The 16,813-nt window shown below is 44.2% G+C and overlaps 1 protein-coding gene and 1 long non-coding RNA gene across 2 annotated transcripts; one reads left to right on the top strand and one right to left on the bottom strand.

The window, feature by feature from the left end:
- Nucleotides 1–7,656: 7,656 nt before the first annotated feature.
- Nucleotides 7,657–10,933, bottom strand: LOC128076101 (cytochrome c oxidase assembly protein COX20, mitochondrial). The gene is made up of 4 exons (XM_052673448.1): nucleotides 10,794–10,933; nucleotides 9,137–9,251; nucleotides 8,934–8,997; nucleotides 7,657–8,394 (listed from the first exon to the last, which is right to left on the bottom strand). The coding sequence occupies exons 1-4, from the start codon at nucleotides 10,824–10,826 to the stop codon at nucleotides 8,253–8,255; spliced, it is 354 nt and encodes a 117-aa protein (XP_052529408.1). The 5' UTR covers nucleotides 10,827–10,933; the 3' UTR covers nucleotides 7,657–8,252.
- A 10-nt stretch (nucleotides 10,934–10,943) lies between these two features.
- On the top strand, nucleotides 10,944–16,014 carry LOC128076142 (uncharacterized). The gene is made up of 3 exons (XR_008204262.1): nucleotides 10,944–11,715; nucleotides 12,782–12,866; nucleotides 15,892–16,014. It is a non-coding gene; the product is annotated as an uncharacterized LOC128076142 (long non-coding RNA).
- Nucleotides 16,015–16,813: the final 799 nt, after the last annotated feature.

Genomic DNA, 16,813 nt, shown 5'->3' with positions numbered 1-16,813 from the left:
CAGTCCATGCCACTGAGATTAAAAAAAGTATTGGTGTTTTTAGACACCACAGACTGCTGTTTTTTAAAGTGTCCTTCTATGACACTATGTTTTGAATAGAAACAGCTGATAAAGTCATCTTTTACAATGTGGAGGTTTCCTTCTCCGTGACCCTTTGGAAAACTAGGCCAATCCTTTGTGAAAGTGCAGCTGCGGGCTGAGCCCTGAGCTATTCAGCTGAATTACAGATGGAGGTACTGAAGGACTTGCACAGATATTCCACAGCCACATCTGAGACTCTCACAAGCAAAAAAGTGCACGCACACACACAGTGATGCAGCTTGCACTGCTTTGGCCCTGAAATGCCGCAGAGGGTGGTGACAGATGCGGGACAACCCGAAACTTAGATCGCATAACTGAGACTACTGTCCAAATATGTCTTAAATTCTGGGTGGGCCATGCCCACCGTGCTCTGGTGCAGAGCCTGTCCCTAACCCCCACTGCCTCCCCCCTGGCAGTTCCATGCCGTTCCCTCGGGCCCTGTCGCTGTCACACAGAGCAGAGCTCAGCGCTGCCCCTCTGCTCCCTGTGAGGAGCTGCAGCCGCCATCAGGCCTCCCCTCAGCTCCTCTGCTCTGGGTTGAACCCAAGGGCCTCAGCCGTTCCTCACACGCCTTGCCCTACAGACCTTACATCTTCGTAGCCCCTCCTTTGGACACACACTCATAGTTTTACGTCCTTCTTATCCTGTGGCATCCAAACCTGCACCCAGTGCTGGAGGCTGCAGGAGGCAGCCAGGAAAGCAGGGCCTGGCCAGCATCGGACTGTGTGTGTGACTCTCGCCTTCATTTGCCTTTCTGCCAGTGCTGGGAGTGGCAGGAAGTTTCAGCAATCAGTGAACTGCTGCATAAACTCAGAAGCAGCTTAAAAAGATAGTTGCTAAATGCTTAACACATTGTAAACTCCAAGAGGGAACAAACAAAGGCAAGTGCAGGAAACCTGTAATGCAGTCATTCACGCTGCTGCTTTCTGTCCTTGCACACAAGCTACCTTACAGCAGGTTTTTGTTCCGTTTCCTGCTTCAGTAGATAATCTTTGATCTGCAGAATCACTTAGGTGTTAAGTTACTGAAATAGAAACAATTTTCACAAATAAAAAAATATTATGACATGGTAGTCCAGGGAAGATGCGTTTTACACCGAACAGTGATGGTGGATCAGACCCTCGGGCCCTCACTGGGACACCACTGACATAGGATACAAAAGCAGGTCTTTCTTTTCTGATCTGTACCTGGCCTTAGTTGATGTTGCATTAGCCCACACTAGCACTTCTAAAGCTCTTTGCTTACAGTTTCCCCTAAGTTCTAACAAAAATTCTTACTGGATGTGTGAAGATGTGTGCCTGGGGGGAGCAGTGTGGAGTGCTAGCTCTGAAACAGTGTGGATGCCTGAGATAAGTCAAAAGTAAGAAGGTTCAGCAGTACCAAGATCTCCCTGAGAGAAGTCCTTAGTTGTAATCACGTGCTTGAAGTACTACTAATGGCATACAAGGTGAGAGACACAGGAAGATAAGGTTTTCTTTTCTTCCAGCCTTCCTGTATGTCACTTATGGCACAGGCTGGACTAGCGTTTGGGCCGCACTGAACTTTCAGCTCTGCAGGGCTGGTGAGTGAAGTTGATAAGATAAGCTCTTGTGTTATAAAAGGACTTTTGCCTTTGTGGTAAGAAGGTAGTAAAAGAGGAGTGGGAGAGGTAATTAGTAGGACTTGCAATATTTTTTCTGAGGGACTTGCAGCTCGTTCACATCATGCTGAGAAAAAAAAAACAGACTGGAAAATCGTTGAGTTAGCTGAGGTGGGGTCACACACAGCAGCTCAAGCAGGGTGTGAATGGTGGAGCTACATAACCAAAGCCCGATCTGCACTGCGCACGTTTGTCTGCTCTGCTGTGTGATCCCTGCTGCTGTCAGCACATCCATGGGGTTCTGGGGCCTCCAGCACAGCCTGGGGCCTCTGAGGATTTGATTCTCTGAAATAGAACTGGGCAGTCTTTGGGTGAGTGGTCCCCTGTGCTGCCTCAGGCTTTGTGGGTTCTCTTGAGTTGCAAAAAATGTTCACAAGAGCCCTCTAGAGATGCTGTCCATCCATCCATTGAAGCTGCACAGGTAGCAGTACTCAGCCAAGGCAGATGGGGCTTCATCTAGCAGAATCTTGAAAACCTCCAAGGACAGAGACCACACAACCCGTCTAGGCAACCCATTCACATCCTGTGCTACCCTTAGTAAATATGTTCATCCTATTGCCTGGCCTGAAGCCCCTGCTACATCATCTGCCACTACCAAGAGGGGTGTGACTGCCCTACCAATAATTCTGGGCAGTTACTAGATCACTCCATAGTCTGTTCCTCCTCAGACTAATCCCACACTTTCAACAACCTCATCGATCAGGAGGCCCCAAAATGGACAGCAATATTGCACACAGCATCATGCACTGCGAGATAATCATAGAATCACAGAATGCTTTGGCTTGGATCTCAAAGCCCACCCAGCCCCAACCCACTGCTGTGGGCAGGGCTGCCCCCCACCAACTCAGGCTGCCCAGGGCCCCGTCCAACCTGGCCCTGTGTGCCTCCAGGAATGGGGCACCCACAGCTTATCTGGGCAGCAGCGCCAGCACCTCACCACTCTCTGAGTAAACAATTTCTTCCTAACACCTAACCTGAATCTTTCCTCTTTTAGCTTCAAGCCATTCCGCCTTATCCTATCACTATCAGACCGCGTAAAAAGCTGGTCCCCCTCCTTTTTATAATTTCCCTTCAAGTTCTGGAATGCCGCAATGAGGTCTCTTTCTGACCTTCTCCAGGCTGAACAAGCCCAGCTCCTTCAGCCTTTCTTTGTAGGAGGGAGAGGTGCTCCAGCCCTCTCATCATCTTCATGGCAACCTCTGGATCTGCTCTAACAGCTCTATCTTTCTTGTGCTGGGGCCTCAGACCTGGATGCAGTACTCCAGATGGGGCCTTACAAGGGCAGAGTAGATGAGGACATTGATCTCTCTCACCCTTGCTGGCCCCCTCCTCTTTTGATGCAGCTCCTTGATTTGTTGGCCACCTGCTTCCTGACATAACCCAGCCTGTGATCTGCCCTGTTTGCAACAAGAACACTGTTTGCCCATATCCAACTTGGCATCCACGTTAAGCACTATCCATACAGCAGGGCTGCTGTACACAGCAACCTCTGTTGTGTACTCTCGTATAAGCAGCTTTCCTGTAATAATAATAATATTAACAGTAATTTGTATTCATTAAGTCATTAAATAGTAAGTCGACGATCTAAGAAATAAATATTAGACATAACTTGTGCGATTTAAATGTCTTGTGTATTTTCTTTGCTCTGGGAGTCCTCAGAGGAAGAGGCTACGATAGAGCAATAAAAACTATTTTGGTACTTACATATCAAAGACCGTAACAGTTAAATGTTACAAAATGCATTTGGGCTCCAGAAGGCATTCTTTCAGGCACAGTCTTTGCAGGAAATCGCCTGTTCACAGGGAAGGGGAGGGTCTCAGAGGATCACAAGGAGGGATTTCAGTGCGAGAGCCCAAGGGCTCACTGTGATACCTGGCTGCCACAGCAGCCACTTTCTCCAAAGCAGTGAGGTGGAGCGGGTGACGGTAACCTGGCACTCAGGTCTGCTGGACGCTGAGGGACTGAGGAAAACCTGTGACCTGCTAGTGGTGGAGCCAGGCATGGAGGCCATGTGGTAGGAACAGGAGGCGGACAGACTGCAAAGTCTCTGGCAGCTCCCGGACATTCCTCAGGCAGGGGCTGCTACTATTGCTTCAGCAGCAGCTTGGCTCAGCCCTGGGATATTTATGTGGCTCCATGGCTTGGCAGCCTGCCACTACTTTTCTATTTTTTTTTAAAGAAACGGCCATGAAAGGGAAATGATAGATTCCAAGAGTTTCTTTCAGCAGACTATTGAAGCAAATGAAAAGTTTTCAGGAATTAGCTTGCTTTTATATCTAGTTACTGCCTTGGAAAGTACACTACGTGACATTGAATGCAAGCATCACTATCTTGTTCCAAAACAAAACGTGAAAATCACACAACTGAAAGCAACTGAAAGGCTGGTGGGGGAAGGGTGCAAATGGTCTCCCCTCAAACAGCGGCTGTGTCTTCTGAGTTCCAGCTACTGTGGACCCCACTGGCAATGCCTGTTAGATGGAAGACATTGCTGATGTACTGGTAATGGAACTCTTCTGCATTCTGTCAGTTTTGCCACCACACCAAGAGCATGCAACGCAATAAAAATCTGTCATTTGTTGCATGCCATAGCCTTGCAGTTCTCAGGGACTGGAGGCATGGACTCAAGTGTGCTTATGGACACAGCTACAGAGAAGCAAACACATCGAAATGCTCAGTCTTGATTAGGCTATTAAGAGCATGGTGCCTGCCACATAGAGAATGTGAGGATTCCTTTTTCCTTGTATCAGGTGGACCCTGAAGAAGACTCACTGCATCATCGACAATGTTAGATGGAGGTCTCAAGAATGCTTGCACAGGTGACAGAGGCATGCTAGAGGAAGCACGGTGTTCCCAATGGGAGGATGGTGACGTAGAAAATGATGACTAGAAATAGCGAATGGGTTTTTGGGTTATGAGGACCGTTGTGCATGTCAGCAGGGGTATGAAGCCCTCTATGGTAATGGTTCAAAGGCACAGTCTGAAGTTTAGAAAGAAATGGCTGAGCTCTTGGTGAGTCTGACTAGAAGATTACCAAAGAACACTCTGTTAGTCAATATCAGCACTAAGAAACCAAGTAAAACAAGTTCTGTCACAGTCTCCCAACACTGCTGCAGGGTGACCCTCAACAGCTTTAAGTGCTGGATGAACATGCCATAAGAAAAGCAGTAATCATTGGTAGTTGCAGATTTCTTTAGGGTGCCTGGGCAGATTATCTCCTTTTCTGAGGAACTGATCATTGGAAATCATTGCTAAGAACAGTCTTAGCCAGGGTTTTGCTAGCCATCAGTCTGCAATTTACTTGCAGGGTCATGTCATCCAAGGCTCTGTCTTTATCTACCTGCCCCAGATTGAAGGTTTAAGCTTAGTGTAATGTTTTCAGTTTAAGAATGATGTATATTCCAAGGCCCTGAGTTGTATTAACTAAACTCAGCTCCACTTGTGACTTACTAGTTCTTTGTTCAGATTAAAAAAAATAAAAATAAAAATCAGAAGCTCATCATTTTCATCTTCTGAACTGTAAAACCTTGTTTTGATCAGTTTTCCAAGGTGATTTTACTGTATCTGCTTCAAACTTTCATTAGTAATCACTGAGCTCCTGACATAAGCTACAGAATACAGGTATGAGAGAAGCATGAGAATTAATCTACTGAGCTGGGGTAATTCTTTCACTTGGGAGCTCACTAACTTCATTGTTATCTACTTGACAAAGTCATCCTACCAAAAGCCAGAGTCATTTATTAATGACACCAAGTGACCTTTCCTTCACAGCACTCTAGGTCTTGGGTTGGGTGGCAACAAACAAAACAGCCTGGAAATCTGCAAAGTGAACGGAGAAATCAAAGCCATCATCTCCTAAAAGTCTGCTTGGGTAAAGCTGTAATTGACAACTTTGGGATGACAGTTGTAATTGCCTCTGTTGTCAACTAAAACATCTTAATTCTTGGCTTTTGAGTCTTTCACAATTTTTGGTGGCTAAAGCATTACCTCTGTTATAGAGAAGGGTGCTGGAGAGTAGAGGCAATCTGATCACGCACAACTCTATTAGAGAGCTGGCAATTCACCTTACTTAGATTGCCATATTTCTGCCTGCTGCCTTGACTCCTTCCTGGAAGGCTTGGAGGGTACACACACAACCCTTGTGTGGTGTGCTCCTGTCGCTGCCAGGAGCTCTGAATGCAGTCCTTCTGGAAGAGGGCTGGTGAACACCAAGAGTGTCAGTAGCACAAGCAGCACAATGAGTAAGGCATGCAGGAACTGAAAATGCCACAGGCCCATTTACGTACTTTGGTGGCACTTTAGATTGCCTTGAAGTTGGGAGACTTTGTGCATGGTTAACTCTCAGTGCATTCCTTTCCTGCTGTTGCAGACCCCTCCCTTTCACATCAGTTAATTCCTTCTCAGCTTCCTTTTTTACCCCTCCATCTCCATTCAGCAAAGGCTCCAACTTTTTATGAGCTCCATTTTACCCCAGCTTTAAATAATGAAACTCAAACATGTTGGCCAGACTGTTGCATATTACCACTTATTCCACTTTTTCTGCTAACGTTTGTGTGCAACACACTCATTTTATATTTTGTACAGTGAAGTAGCATTAGGCTGGTGATCTAAGCAATGCAGATAAATCTACGTAGAATTCAACAATTCTTGGCCAGAATTACTAATACTGCAGCTAAGCAGCCAGAGGTAGTAGTTGTAACTACAGTAGCACAAAACAAGAGCCAAATAATACTGGAGATAATCTAATCCTGCTGTTTGCTCCTCATCGTGGTCACAGTAATTAATCATTTTAAAAGATGCCCTTCCATGCATGCTACCTTCTTTCCTGTCAGCACAAAACCGCATTCTCTTCTTTCTCAACAACTGATTTTTGCCGAAGATTAAACTTTAATCCAGACATTTTTGTCTTCTGACCTCCCCAGCTGAATTGTGACCTCACAGCAAGAAGATCCCTGCTTAGGTTGCAGTTCCTTTTCTTACGTCAGATAGGAAAGAACTCGACCATGTATTAAAATAGGAGTGTGCGCTAAGTACTCGCTCAGTTTCCTATAGTCACTCCAGGGGCTTTGAGGCAACAATTCCTACCCGATCCAAAGAGAAGGAGCACCTTTCCCCTCGCAGCACAAAATTAGGAGTAACATTTTTGTCCTGTGAATTAGAGCTAAATGTGAGTCAAATTCCAAGGTTGAATTCCCTGGTGAAGGTAATGCTTCGTTGTGATAACTCCAGGTCTCTGGGGGTTTTTTTAATATCAATTTCTGAACTGAAAGTTCTCCATAAAACTTATCTTCATTCTTTCACTTCCTCCAGAAGAAACAAGAGGAACAGGGTACAAATAGAAATGGTAAAGAATGCAGATTTGTTTTCTTCTTGTACGAGGCAAATCCATAAAGTGTAAAAGTTGAACTATCTTTGTATCAGCAGCATGTTGGTTTAGTTCTTTGATGTATACTTCCAAATTAATAGAGCCATGCTGCTGCTTACAGCTGGACATCCCCACTCCCACCAACCTGAGTCACAAACTCTCTCAAACTAAGCCCAGGGTAGAGAGAAAGGATTGTTTCTGCTCATTTAATGCCTTCAGACCAGAAATGCTTGTAACATAATATACTATAAGCCAGTTTGTGGAAACCCTAAATACACTCTTCACTATATAGGCAGAAGCACGCAAACAAAGGCACACTACACCACCATTCATATTCTTGTCAGTACACAATTAGAGCTAACACTATTTTCAAATAAGACAAATAAGATACTTTCTATGAAAGTATATGTCTATATTTCTTTTAACTGAAGATTTATAGTGACATACACTAATGATGTGCCTTTTTAGATGAACCATCACCACTTATAAATCACATCAATTGTTGCTCTACCAACTGTACCGAAATATCTTAAAAATCTTCTTCAGTGAAATTAAAAAATGTTACATAAATAGGTGAAATTCCTCCTGAAGTGTTTTTATTCTTAATTTTGCACAGATGGAACAAAAATGGAAACTCAGCTTCATAGCCTCTATAAGTTTTTTGAAGTTACAGAAGCTACTGATAACTTCCACTTTGCACAAGCAAAGCACTCACCTACTGTTTAAATATTCCCATTTTCCAAGTGCTACACTCAGCAGCAGCACTACAAGATGCATTTACTCAGAACAGTTGATGAAAATACCTTGCATTTAAACGAGATGAAATTACAACTTTGCTTTGTTTGTAAGTTAAAGCAGCCCCCAAATGTTGTCATTAATTCTCTGAGACTGTGCAACACAGCGTCAATTGCCAAATGTTTAACAAGTCAAAAACAAGGAGGTCATTGCTAACTGTGAACATAGTCACATATGTACATACATGAAACAAAGAAAGGCTTATATACAGATTTAACAGATTCACTCTGGATTTCTTACTTAAATCTTCTAGGAAAACCAGCACGATTTATCAATTTCAGTTATCTGACATACTTACAGGGCACACTGCCATTTTTGGACCACCTTTTCTCAATGCTGTATTACACCACATATACAGACTCCCCTATAGTAGGACTACGAATTGCTTCTTTCATTGCCAGTTTGGTTTTTTTCTGGATCAAAAGAACTGCCTTCAAATAACATTTTGTTTCTCATTCCTTCTTTAAGCATTCTTTGCCGAATCCTCTGTTGGGCTAAATTGTACCTGCAGTAAAACCTAGAAAGAGAGACAAACAGAAAATGGGATTCACTCCTTATTATGTGTATCAAATCAAATCAGTATCAAATCAATGTTATTCAGCCAGCTGAAAAGTTGAAACCATACACAATATTGGCAGACATCATCATAAAATAACGCTTAAAGAAAATACCAAGGTATTTTCTGATATTTCTTTAAGGCAAACATTACTCAGCCATTGAGAAGGAGAACATACAACATACAATTCCAATGGAAAATTCTCAGTTTTACAATTTGGACCTTAACCTCACGAACATTTAGTATGCTGCCTTCCCAGGGCAGAAGAAAAACCAGTTGTTTTCTGTTTGTTTTCCTTCTGATACAGAAATAAGAATTCAAAGACATGGACTTTTTTTCCCTTTAAAAAAAAAAAAAAAAAATCTGGGAAAGAAAAAAAGAGGATACTTTGCTAGGTAGGTTATTTTTTGTGTTTCAAAAGCAGTGGGTAAGGTCACAGAAGGATTGCACTGTACAAAGCAGCCAAAGGTCTGCCAAAATTCAAGGAGCATTTTACATACCAGTATCCTAACATTGTGCAAATAAAGCCACCGACTGCAAAGTCACACGATCTTCTTACTCTACCTGAAACAAAGACAAAAATGCTAAAAAAATTAGAGAAATAGCTTGGGTGACTTCCCTTTATTCATAAAGTCTAACAGAAAAAATGAATGAATTTATCTTTAAGAATCAACACATGAGAAGATACAGAAGGTGTACTTACTAGTTGCTAAAAAGTGTCCAAGACCCACAACTAAAGATCCCAGAGACCCATACAGCACTGATTCTCGTGCACATGGGACATTTTTAACATCAAGAAATCCTAGGAGCTTGAAGGACTATAAGGAGGAAAAGAAAAAAAAAAAAAAAAAAGCACAAATTAATATTTCAATGAAAAAATGACTTTGGTAAACTTCTACCACGCCACATGTTTAAAAGTAGATTAAAAAAAACTGAAAGAAATTACCGGAAAAGATGCAGATACCAGAGAATCTTATCTGAATAAAAGCACCATTCTTATCCTAATCCTATGTATAGGCACAGGCTGTTCAGGTAAATTCCTCTGTATACCACGCATAGGTTCTTAAATGAACCTACTGATAAAAATTACTCAAATTAAGCCATATGCTCTTTCCAATTATAACCTACACTGGCTTTTATACGCCAATTTTCTATTTAACCTTCAAATGGCAATTACATGTGGCATTCATAAACACAACTGTGAACTGACAAATCCATTTTTAATTTCACAGATGCCTACATTGGCTCCAGCACATTCTAAGTCTCCTAATTTGAATACCACTTGTATCTCTCACCCAATAGACATCCTCACATGTGCACAAAACCTGGAATGGGAAACTACCTCTATACAGGCCTCCAAGCAACACGGTCAGAACTAAGGTACGTGAACAGGTTGCCCAAAGAGGATGCAGATGTTCCCTCTCTGGAAGCATGCAAGGCCAGGCTGGATGGGGCTCTGAGCAACCTGGTCTGGTGCAACTTATAGCAAGGGGGTTGGAACTAGATCATCTCAAGGGTCCCTTTCAACCCAAACCATTCTATAATTCTATTAACTAGAATAAATCTGCTTTTTTCTCATTCATCTGTTAGATTTTGAAGATGGAACGCTGTAGAAAGCCTCATGGGAAAGGCCGGCAGCTCTGGAAGGTCAGCATCAGTGTGACACAGCATGGCTGTGCTAACAGGGATACAAGCATGTGCCAGCAGCTGGATTTGTGGGCGGGTAAGGGAATCCCCACCAGTAACTGTGCCTGTGCCCTCTGTGGACAACCACCCTGCCGCTCAACGTAATCCCTGCGTATGAGACAGAAAGGATTTGGTCTATATCGGTCTAATCTGCTAATGAATAATTTCAAGCACTCCCTTATGGAAGAGGTCATCCGATACACTTCTGTTGTTGGCGAGGAAGGTACGGTGCTACATCTGTGCTGCATGAGGCACCCTTTTAAAATAGTCCTTCACCTGTTGCCCTACTGAAATCATCCGCTGCGGCTCCAGCCACTGCTAACTGCTGGGGACACAAAGCTCGAGCGGCATGGCAGCTTCCCCAAAAGGAGAAGGCTCGACAGAAGAGCAGGCAAAAAAACAGACAACCAAAAAGAAAAAGAGCAACAACAAAAAAAACCCCAACCAACCAACCACAACAACAACACAATCCCCCCAAAACTACGCTGTCCTTCCTAACCCGGTTCCATTCAGCCTCCCCTCTGCCCTGATCCCCGCTCTGATCACGGTGCAGTGACCGCTCTCCACGTCCCGCTCAGCAACCGCTTCCTCAGCACTCAAACCCGGGGCACGCCTCAGCCGAGAGCCGGCAGCGGAGCGGAGCGAAGCGAGGAACACCCGCCGCTTTCCATTACCTTCTCCGGCTCAGAGTCGCCCTCGCCCGCCATGCTGCGACAGCGCCGCGCCGGCCGCGCACCACCGAGAGCGGGCTGGGGCCGTGTAGAGCAGGCACGAAGAGCGGCCGCTCTAGCCGCCGCGTCTCTATGGTGCCCGCGCAGGGAGCGGGGGCGGGCGAGAGCGCCGGCGCCATTTTAGGTCTAGCGCTGAGATTCCAGCAAAATCCTTTGTTCGGTGAAATGGGTCACGGAGCAGGGGGCGCGCGCGCGCGCTCGCACCTAGAGGGCGGGGGCACGCGGGCGCGCAGAGGGAAGTGAGCGAGCGCGGCGCTGGCGTCCGGCCAGACCTTCCTTACGGCGCACCTCCGCCTGGTGCGGCCGGCGGCTGAGGGACCCACACCCCGAAACGTCCCGTCCCCGCCACGCGCAGGGCGGCCCGTTCTCGCTGCTAGCGCTTCCTGGAGCTGCCCCGCCGCTGACCTAAGCTGCTACCAGAGCTGTGCTGTTTGGCGGTGCCGTGTACCGCCCGCCCTTAGCGGGCCGCTCGCTTTTTGTTGGTGTTTGGGACGCGACGAGCACACACGCAACCCTTTAGCGGCCCTGCGCCGACTCCCTTGTGCTGTCGGTCCTTTATGTAGAGGGAGAGTGACGCGGCTCCTCGTGCCTCCCCCTGCCTTTGCTGTACCATAAATCCTCGAGTATAGGCCCCCCGCCGTCCAGCGGCGGAAGGAGCAAAGCAGGGCTGAGGAGTGAGAGGAAACGTGGCAAACGCGGCAAACGCTCCGTGGCGCCCAGGGGGAGGTGGAGGTGGATCAGGCTGCCTGTACCTCTGCCATAGCCGGCAGCTGGAGCGGGCTGAAGGTGCCGGCCAAGGCGGTAACGCAATGCTGGAGGACATCGGGAAGTGGTAGACTGGGGAAGAGCGGGATGAATTGTTGCAGTACGTGCTTTTGAAAGAGGGCTCGTTTGGCTCGTTTGCAACTAAATCACACGAGTAATGCAAAGTGGGGGTAAATCGAGTTAGCCTACTAGAAATAACGCCTCAGACGTATAATTTTGCCTGTGGCAAGATCTGAAAAGGTAAATTGTAGAATCATAGAGTCATAGAACGGTTTGGGTTGGAAGGGATCTCAAAAGCCCACCCACCCCAGCACCCTGCCATGGGCAGGGCTGCCCCTCACCAGCTCAGGCTGCCCAGGCTGCCATCCAATCTGCCCTCCAGTGCTTCAGCAGCCACAGCTGCTCAGGGCAGCTGTGCCATCAGCTCTCTGCCCTCTGAGTAAACAACTTCTACATAACATCCAGCCTAAATCTCCCCTCAAATAGCTTTGAGTCATTCCCCCATTGTCCTGTGACTTTACTGTGTAAAAAGTTGGTTTCTCTCTTATTTATAAGCTCCTTGAAGTACTGGAAGGCCACAATAAGGTCTCCCAGGAGCCTTCATTCTTTGGGGGCTGAACAAGGCCATCTCAGCCTATCATAAAGAGAGGTGCTCCAGCCCTCTGATCATCTCTGTGGCCCTCCTCTGGGCCAGCTCCAACAGCTCCAAATCAGCAAACAGGTACTGATACAGGTTCCTACCTCCTAAGTAGTGAACCACCCCCAAGGGTCAGTTTAGGGCTTTTTATATCTCAGCTATGAAGTAAAACAAGGATGAAAGATGTGAAATACTGCGCTTTCATTTAAAATAAGTAGTGTGTTTTGAAATACATTACTTTCCTCAGTGGAGTTAGATATCTTCAGGTCTTTTATAGTATTTTTGGATGTATTTTGTTCTTTATGTTGAGTAGAATGGACTTTTGCACTCAGTGGAATTCAGGTTTATTTGAGCGTTATGTTTTCAGGATTCAGGATCCTTTCACACAGAATGAATTTATATATAACTTGTTGAAAAGTGCTGTTCTACATTTGCGTAGACTGCTTGAAACCTTTGATTGATAGATCAGAAACAGGTCTCAATCCTTTCCACTGGTCCCAACTCTATAATTGTTTTATTATCTCTGTAGCCACGAGATCATGCTCAGAAATCATGGAACGAACAGATCCAATACGTCTGCAGTTTTAAAGGGACGAGTAAATCTCACCAGAACGGTGAGTTGTTAATACCTTTTTATCCTTAATGTAATTTATATATGTACAAACATAGGATAATTATTATAATAAAATGTGGAAAACAAAATAATTGACATAACCTCTTCTTCAAAGTTGTAATATATGTTTTTATCTTAGTTGGTTTAAGAAACACATATAATTGCATGTTATTACACAGCTACAAGCACTGAAGTGTATAGTAAAAATTCACACAAGTATGCTAATGCATCTGAAATTAACAGGGCCACAGCATTGAAGGCACTGCTTTTATTGCTGATTACTTGGCCTGGCCTGCACAAGTTAATATTTGGAAGGAGATGAATGAAAAAATCTGATTTTTTGGCTTTAAAACAGAAAATTGGATTTGGAATGAATGTACTATAGACTAGAGTACACAAATAGAACATCCTCTGTCTGATAGTCAAGAACAGGCAGAGAAGAAGCAGATATACCTCTTTTCCTAACAACATGCCTTACACTGAAATACCCACTGGCTTAAAATTCAAGCTTTTTGCTCTCCGTTTGATGCTTCATCTTTGCTCTGCCATACTGCTGCATATCATAGCTCTGCTTCTTCTGTTTTAGAAGTCATCCTACGATTAGTAACTGTTGTCCTTTGTGGAATTACAAGTAGACAGAGGGCTGCTTGGCATTGCTTGAGATCGGTGAGGATGTGTGAAATGGAGCCTCCTTAGCTTGAAAGTGGAGGGGCTGCTGATGTGACACTTACAAACAGCATCGCATGTGTGGTTCACTTTCCTTTCTTGTCTGTTTTGACCTGGCAACTCAGGGTGTGTGGTGAAGCAGGACAGTGTCCTCAGACCCTTAAGGAGGGCAGTGCTTCAGACCTGCTTCTTTTCTCCTGACTTGTTTTAGAGACTGGAAGAGGGAGCTTCTTTTCTCATCCTGGGTTCATATAAAAATAAGCCATTTTTAAAATGAAATTTATTCTAGTGACTGAATCTGCTAGTTGATAAAAATGGCTGTTGAAATCCTATTTTTACTAGACCATAAATATTTTTTGTTACAATTTCAGTCAATTCGGATGAATTCAAAGTATCCAAAGTATGAAGAACTTTATTACTGTTTTGAGCAGTTTATATCATGTCTGGGGTAAATGTGAAATGAGTCTAGCTTGATTCAGTATTACCAGACCAATACTTGGCAAGGCACGCAGCATTATTTACTTGCAGTGACAACAAATGAGCAGAGTGCAGGCATGCAGTAGTTGCATTTATAGGGTAGAGGAAATGTGAAAGCTGATGAAATATGCCCTCTACTTTGCCAGAATGATCTGCTGCAAGGGCAGCACTGAGCTTCTCCTAAACACTTGATACCGCTGACCCAGCAGAGGCACAAGCCAGAGTATCTGCCCTTGTACCCTGCGAGTGAGTCCTACAGGGAGGGAGGCAGAGCAAGAGCATTGGCATACCAGCCTTCCTCCACTAGTAGCAACAGTATGCCATTTCTGGAAGCCATGCATCATGCATGCATTTGGAATGGCTGCTTTGGTTTTCTTTCCTTAAAGACATGGCTGATATGGAAAGATACTTTTCCTTATGGACATTATTCTTTGATGCCTACGCATGCTCAGTTTTATCCATAATAGCATGCTGACTAACACTCACTCTTAGAAACTTGAGCTTTTCCTACATTTGTGCAGCCTATATTTTCATTAGTTGATAAAAAATTCATAGCACCCTTTGTTGTTAAGCTGGAAATCTACCCACTCGTCCTTGAAATTCCTAGCTTGGGAGTGCTTTGGATCAGTTTTAGTGGTTTGGGTTGGTCTTTGGCAACCATCCTGCTTCTGGCCCATTATCCCTCACCTCTGTACATAAAGACCAGGCCACACAAGACTTGTCATTTTAGCAGTGGCAAACTGGCTACCACTTACTGCATATAGAGCAGTGGACAAAAAGTACTCCTGTCATACAGTGCAACCAGGAATCTGTCTTGTTGACTTCTTCCATGCTTATTTCCTTCATCATGCTGAGTGCTTTCTTGAATGGTCAGAACCTACTTAGTCTCATCACCACTGGTCATGAGGGGAGGCGCATGTTTGCTCTTTTGAGAGCAGTACAGATTTAGCTTGAGAGCCTGAAGTTGTTCTGTCACAGGTGTTGTTAGGTAGCAGGCCAGCATGCCTTGAAACAATTTTATCTGGACATTTTATCTGTCTTCAAGGTCAACCTAGAGCTTCTTAAACAGAAGGCAATTGCCTATGGTGACCAGGTGCCAATTCATAAGCCATGAAAGCAACAGGTACTACATTGCCAGAAGTCAGGAAGAGTCTGGTTATTCCACTCATGTCCCCAGTTTTCGTGAGGGTGTTTGTCCTTCAGGAGGAAGTCATCATATTATGGGATGCGGGTGTGTAGGAATTTCGGCACTGTGTTTTGGTAGGTCTGTGGTGGTGTTTGCTATGATGGTTGTAAAGATACCATCTAGCAGGTTTTGTCAGAGTAACCACACCTGTGGGAGCAGAGTTGAGGAGAATTGGGCAATCACAATGCACGTGTGGCTACTTCTGCTGCCAAGGCAGTCAGGAACAACACTGTAATTAAATAAAATTTAAGATTAAATCTCAGGGAAGGGAAAGAATGTTCTTACTGCATTAATATGCTAAGGTCTTCACAACTGGTTCATTTTTAACACAGGCAGCACTAGAATATGATGGTATCACTGAAGTGAAGGGTAAGAGAGGAGTGTAGTGTTCAAGAGCTGCTGTGTTCTGCAAGCAGTGTGCTGTTAAAGTAGGTATACCATTACCACTGTGCAGGGAAAGAGGAGCAGAGTTTCTGAGGAGCAGAGTAGATCAAAGTAGACACTCAGACAACTGGGAACGATATCCAGAAATGATGCAATGTATAAAAAGGAAGAAAAATAAGTGATGTGTCAGATACATCTCATTGTATCTCCATCCATCCATCCATCCATCCATCCATCCAAGATTTTTTGGTTCTAGAGTAAGTTTCACTGACATTTCCCCACCTTGCTCGGTGACACGAGTGTCCTCTTGCAGCCTGCCAGATGCCAAGTGCTTTGTTCCATTGGAACTAACAGAGCATACTCTTAAGACAGCTGCATCCAAGAGATTCTGAATGAAGAGGAGTTGTCTTGGGCCGCATATCAAATATATAATATAGTCAATGTATGTAAGTCACAAAACTTTTCTATTCTTTGATGAACCATAAAAAAAAGAGAGCAATGAAAACATAAAACTGGTGGGATAATTGACCTTTTTTTTTTTCCTTTTTTTTTTTCTTTTTTTTTTTTTCTGTGAAACTAATACATCAACCTGGTTCAGTGGCAATGGCTGCAATTCTTAGTGAATTCTAAAGGTGTTCATCAGAGATGTTTGATGAAATTTTACTCGTCCTGTGCTTCATCCTTGAACAATTTTTCACAAATGCATGTATTACTTGAAATCAATGACAGGAATAACGTGTGGTTGTGAAGAGAGGGATATCTTTCTCTTATGAAAATCTAGTAGAGCAACGTGATCACATTTTTCTGTAAGTTGAATATCCCCATGCATGCATTTGCAACCCTGTGAACCATTTTTCCTCTTCATGTTCTGGCACAAATTTTCATTCTGATTCCATGATTTGGTTTCATGTTGCAGGTCATAAAATCTTTGTAGCATTTTACTCTAGGACACCTTACTTCAGAAAAGGAAATAAATGTTCCCATAATTGGCATCCATACTTTAAAAAAAAACCTGCTGAAAATGGTGACAATTCAGTCCCTTGAACTTTATGAAATTCACAGCTTTGATGACAATCTGCAAACATTATCAGTTTTTAAAGCTTCAGCACGTAAATGTTCTTGATTTACACTGCAGTGATAATTCACTGGATGTTTTTCCCAGCCATCACCGGCGTGCCACAGGTACACATACTGGTAGTTGAACTGAATTATTATTATCAGCAACCACTGTGTTT

This window comes from Tympanuchus pallidicinctus, unplaced genomic scaffold (assembly GCF_026119805.1).
Source record: "Tympanuchus pallidicinctus isolate F22 unplaced genomic scaffold, pur_lepc_1.0 scaffold1, whole genome shotgun sequence".
Taxonomy (NCBI): Eukaryota; Metazoa; Chordata; class Aves; order Galliformes; family Phasianidae; genus Tympanuchus; species Tympanuchus pallidicinctus.
This window is presented reverse-complemented; position numbering and strand designations above follow the sequence as displayed.

Bases quoted from the DNA above. Each gene is read 5' to 3' on its own strand.
- LOC128076101 (XM_052673448.1), bottom strand. From the start codon at position 10,826: ATGGCGGGCGAGGGCGACTCTGAGCCGGAGAAG. The intron at 8,998-9,136 runs GTAAGTACACCT...TCTTTGTTTCAG, and splicing joins TGGACACTTTTTAGCAACTA to GTAGAGTAAGAAGATCGTGT. The intron at 8,395-8,933 runs GTATGTAAAATG...CTCTCTTTCTAG, and splicing joins TGCACAATGTTAGGATACTG to GTTTTACTGCAGGTACAATT.